Here is a 5,078-nt window from a genome sequence, read left to right on the forward strand (position 1 = left end):
ACGCTCTCTCTCTTCTCTCGTCTTTTTCTCTCTCCTCTCACCCCCACTGATCGAGACAGAGCGACCACCCCACCTACGAGCCGAAGGATCTGTCCTAGGGTTTCTTGCTGTTAAAAGGCATTTTTCCTGCCTTGTTGCCAAGGCTTGGCTTCATGGTGGTACTGTTGGGTCTCGTGTAAATAATGTTTAAATCGAGTTCGTCCTAATAGACCGGCTCTATTTGAAAAGTGTCGCTGAGATAACTTCTGTTATGAATGTGGCGTATACAACAATAAATCTTGATTGGAATTGAAATGTCTTGGCTTCTCTGTGAAGTCTCAAACATCCCGCTCGGTTACTGACATTTAAGTAGTATTAGAAACGGGTTATAGGTTAATACGTGCATGATAATGCGTCTTTTAACAGTTGTGTAATGGTTTTACAATGACCAGGTCAAGAAGGGTTAGTATAACTTTCCTAAGATTGGCCATCTCACAGTAATGTAAGTGCAGCGTGTGATGTAGTGTAAGAGTTTCATGCTGGTGTCTACTGGATTTTATCCAATTTGAACCTGATAATAAAGAAAATGATAAATAAATCGGTCCAGTATCCTTTGTGTCCGCAGGTGTTGTTCTTATTCATGCATCAGCTATCATTGAATTAAATTCAAGCACTGTCACATGAGCAGCAGAACTAAACAAAATCAACGTCTAGACAGAGCAGGCCTAGAGCTGGTTTTTAAAGGGCCCAAAGATCTTAAATCCTAATGGTGAAGAGTTTTAAAAGTTCAGCAACCTACGCTCCTTTTGTCCCTTGAGAGAGTTGGCCAGGTTGTTGACCATGCATAAAGCTTCTAAATGTTATCAAGACTTGAATTATACTTGATTTTGAATTTGAATAGGAAACGCGCCCAGTGTGAAAAATCTAAATTGAATGTTCACACTGAGACCTTTGTATAGTAATGTGTCAGAATTGGTGGCGGCAGCCTTGTTTGGCCCACTTGTAAGCTCCAGGGATGTCTCGCTAAGGCAGGGTGAATGGGAGAACTGCAGTAATTAAAGATGGGAGGAAACAGCGAGCTGAACTAAAATCAGTTCTTACATGTTGGATAAATCGCATCTAGCTCCAGTCCGTGACCAGAGTACACAATTATTGGATGAGCAAACCAGTTCATCTGTAGAATCTAGCTAATCCACACGCTGAAATGATGCATCTTCAGTGAGCGATTATGATTGGATTACTAATTGTACGTTTTCTCCTGCCAACAGGAGGCTCTAGGACGTTTCTCATGCAACGCAGGTCTGGAAGAGCCGAGCCAGCACAAGCAGGAAAATTTCATCCTCGGCAGCTCAAACCGTAATCAACCCCTCTCCTGATTGGGTACGGTTACTATACGGTTTGTTATGCAAAAAGGTTGGGCCCTGACAAATAGACATATTATAGTTCTTTACATGTAAAAGGTTTTCTTATTCTGTTTTATAGATTATTGACTATTGGTCAAATGTGTTTTTCTGTATTATTTGTCTTTTTAGTTATTTACCAATGTGTTTTTCTGTATTATTTGCCTTTTTTAGTCATCCACTGTACAGCACTTTGGTCAGTTTATACTGTGTTTAAATGTGCTTTATAAATTAAATTTACTTACTTACTAAATGGACCTGTACTTGTATAGCGCCTTTCTAGTCTTCCGACCACTCAAAGCATTCACCCTTTCACACACATTCCGATGGCAAAAGCCATCGAACAGAAACTAACTCATTCATTTACACATTCCACCACACGATGCACATCGGAGCAATTTGGGATCGAACCAACAACCTTCCGATTGGGGGACGACCCGCTCTGCCTCAGCCACCAACGTGCAATGTTTCCTGTGCAACACAACCCCAACGCATGATAGATCCACCCCCATGCTTAACAGTTAGCAAGGTGTGCTTTTAATGAAATGCTGCTCCTTTTTTCTCCAAACTTCACTTTGTTGATTGTGGCCAACGAGTTATTTGTTAACTTCATCAGTTCACAGCACTTGTTCCCAAAACACATCAGGGTTCTGTATCTATGATGTGGGTGCAGGTAAGGTTTTCTTCTACTGACTCTGACTCCTGAGTCTACTAAATCTTCCTGCAGGTTTGTTGTATTCAAATGGAGCTATTTCTCAATTACATTTCACACTGTGAAAACTAGCTGATAACACTTTGCTATTGTCTTCTCTTGCTTCAGTGGGCATCAGTAACATTCATTTTCAGTCATCCACAGCTGCTCACAGGAACCCATGGTTGCTGAGTGTTCAGAAGAGACAGAGTGTTTGTAAAGCTTTGAAATTGGCACCAGCTGACGTTTCCTTATCACAATTGTTGACATGTCTCAGGCCTAACGAGCTGATGAAGGTCTGAGACCCTGTAAACTTTGCATGAATGTTTGCTGAAAATATTGTATTTTATGTTTCATACCCTAGAGTCTGTGTTTATATCTTTTCAATCAAAAAAATCACCAAAATATGTTAATTGTCAAGGTGTGCCCAAACCTTTGCATACAGCTGTAGCCACAATGAATCCATTACAATGGTTAGCTTGTAGGCCCTGTCTGTTACATAACAATGTCTTCCTGAGGCGGAAGTGGTTGTCAGATGCTCAGTATCAGATGGTGTCAAATATGCTGACACAGTAAATGATTGTTTGTCATTTCCTTCATGTTGTTATCTTTTAGATCAGGTGCCCTCTTTCACACACTGTAAAGCATTTTCTTGTCATAATTTGTCTCCTGTTGTTCCTCAGGCAATGTTGAAATAAAAGTGCGATGTGTTGTTTTGCAGCATGGATCAAGTGAAGGGCGTGCTGACTCTGCAGGGAGAGGCTCTGACTCAGGCTGTGAGTTTGTCCCCCTCATGTAAAAATAAAACATTGGTTTAAGAGAATGTGTTCCTCGTTAATGTTTTGCTTCTCTTAACAGGACATAAACCTGAAGATTGCGAAGAGCAGTCAAGCGCTACACTTTCAGTTCAGAGAGGACAAGCAGTGGAAACTGCAGCAGGTACTCTGTGTTAGTAACACTATCACAACAAGGGGAACTAAACTGAGATATCATGTTGCTACATGGCTGTAGCTGTGAGGATTGTGTGATTCTTTTTTCTCTCATAAGGAGACAGTGTAAAACTACATAAACAAATACATTTTCCTATCAATTTTTGCTTTGTATGCTTTGTTCTCGTTTGCTCGGGCAGCTGTGGCTCAGAGGTAGAGCGGGTCATTCACTAATCGGAAGGTTGGCGGTTCGATCCCCGGCTCCTCTCGCTGCATGTTGAAGTGTCCTTGAGCAAGATACTGAACCCCAAATTGCTCCTGATCTGTGCATATGAATGATTAGTTGGCACCTTGCACGGCAGCCATCACTGCACACTACTACTACACTAATGGCAGTGTATGAATGTGTGTGAATGGGGTCAGTGTAACGTGTAGTGTACAGCGCATTGAGTGGTAGAAAAACTAGAATGGCGCTATATAAGTACAGCCCATTTACCATTTTTTTGTTGCTCGCTAACATGAGATAGCTGTCCATTGATGGCAACATGCTAGTTAGCTTTACATGTTGGTACCTGGTTGTTGTTAGCTAACATGTTGTTAGCTACTGATGTTGTAGACAGGAATATATGCTTTGTTGCTTGCTTACATGAGATAGTTGTCCATTGATGGCAACATGCTTGTTAGCTTAAGGTGTATCTTACTTGGTTGTTGTTAGCTGATGGGGCTTGCCATTGTAGTTTTGCTATAAAATAGAATATAGATATAAGGCTGGATTAAGCAGCTGAGTGTGTGCTCTTTGTTAGGGTGAGTGTGGGATTTAAAGGCAGTTTAAATGTAGGTTAGATCAGGGTTAGAGAGTGGTGTCACCTGCCTGATATGCACTGCAGAGCCTAATGATATTGTAGGTCAAAATATCATTTAACACACATTCTGGGCACATTCGTTTAGCACATTTCACTGCATATTGATAAATGATGTCTAGCACAGTCTGACATAACTTCTTATCTTTGCTAACTTGTATTATTATTTATTATGTATTATTATCTCATGTCTCTGTTTATTCATCAGATCCAGGATGCTAGGAACCATGTGAACCAGGCTCTCCAGCTGCTGAGCAGCCACGATGAGAGCTACCATTTCAAGACAGGTGCTGAGGTTAATAAGGTCTGTCCTCTGTCTCCTCGCTGTAATCACATCCAGCCAGTACAGAGCTGAACATGGATCAGATCATGGCCCTTTACTGTGTCAGTGATACTAGCTTCCTGTTTCTGTTACTGCTGTAGCTCATGGATGCAGTGATGCTCCAGCTGACGCGAGCACGGAACCGCCTCACCACCCCAGCCTCCATGACGCTGCCCGAGCTGGCCACTAGTGGTCTGATGGTACAGGACAGAAGACAGTAGACACTACACTGCTTTAACACATGTAGGACCAGAGTGTGACTGACAGTGGAGTTTTGATGTGGAAATCATTTTTATTTAATTTTATAACGAGTTTGGTCTATACCAGTGGTTTTGCAATAGGCTAACTGCAATAGGAAATAAAAGTTAAAAAAAAAATGTTTTCCTTATCACATTTTTGGAAGATGATACAACAAGGAAGGAATTGGAGTTGGCTCTTTTTACTGATTGTAATTTATAGTTACCCCAGTTGTATCACTGATTGACTACGAAGATTTTAGAGACTTGAAACATAAAAATATAAAAATACTTCATTTAAGAGAAAAAAGTGCCCAAAGAAAAACAGGTTCCCATAATATTTGCCCAGTTGCACCATTGAGAAAGATATAAAGATGATTTGGGTTGGAGCATTGACAGTATATATAGTGGACAGAGTTTCCAGGTCTAAAAAGTGAAGCCAACGCAGAAGTGTCCTGCATTCTATATTAAGGCCAGCACGGGGAGCACCATTGGCTGCAATAACACACAGATACCAGGTACCTGGCTCGCACTTGCTCCGTCGAACTGTCAAGGCTTCAAAATGGTACTCCACAAACCAAGGGGTGATGTCATAATAGGTTCACACTTGGGTTGGAAGCTTTAAGAAATCCTGATCTCATTCAGGCCTGGTGGATTCTTA

The 5,078-nt window shown here is 41.3% G+C and overlaps 2 protein-coding genes across 2 annotated transcripts in view; both read left to right on the plus strand.

The window, feature by feature from the left end:
- The window catches only part of zgc:158403 (tetratricopeptide repeat protein 39A), a gene marked incomplete at its 5' end in the record, with an annotated part of 767,589 nt that overhangs the window by 375,438 nt on the left and 387,073 nt on the right, over positions 1 to 5,078 (plus strand).
- The window catches only part of rogdi (rogdi atypical leucine zipper), a gene marked incomplete in the record, with an annotated part of 18,076 nt that overhangs the window by 6,147 nt on the left and 6,851 nt on the right, over positions 1 to 5,078 (plus strand). The window contains 4 exon segments of the mRNA XM_035654213.1: positions 2,792 to 2,846; positions 2,929 to 3,009; positions 4,068 to 4,163; positions 4,283 to 4,381. Coding sequence (XP_035510106.1) covers positions 2,792 to 2,846; positions 2,929 to 3,009; positions 4,068 to 4,163; positions 4,283 to 4,381 — 331 coding nt within the window.

Source organism: Morone saxatilis, unplaced genomic scaffold (genome assembly GCF_004916995.1).
Source record: "Morone saxatilis isolate NCDOM2014 unplaced genomic scaffold, NCSU_SB_2.0 Contig14, whole genome shotgun sequence".
Classification (NCBI taxonomy): domain Eukaryota; kingdom Metazoa; phylum Chordata; class Actinopteri; family Moronidae; genus Morone; species Morone saxatilis.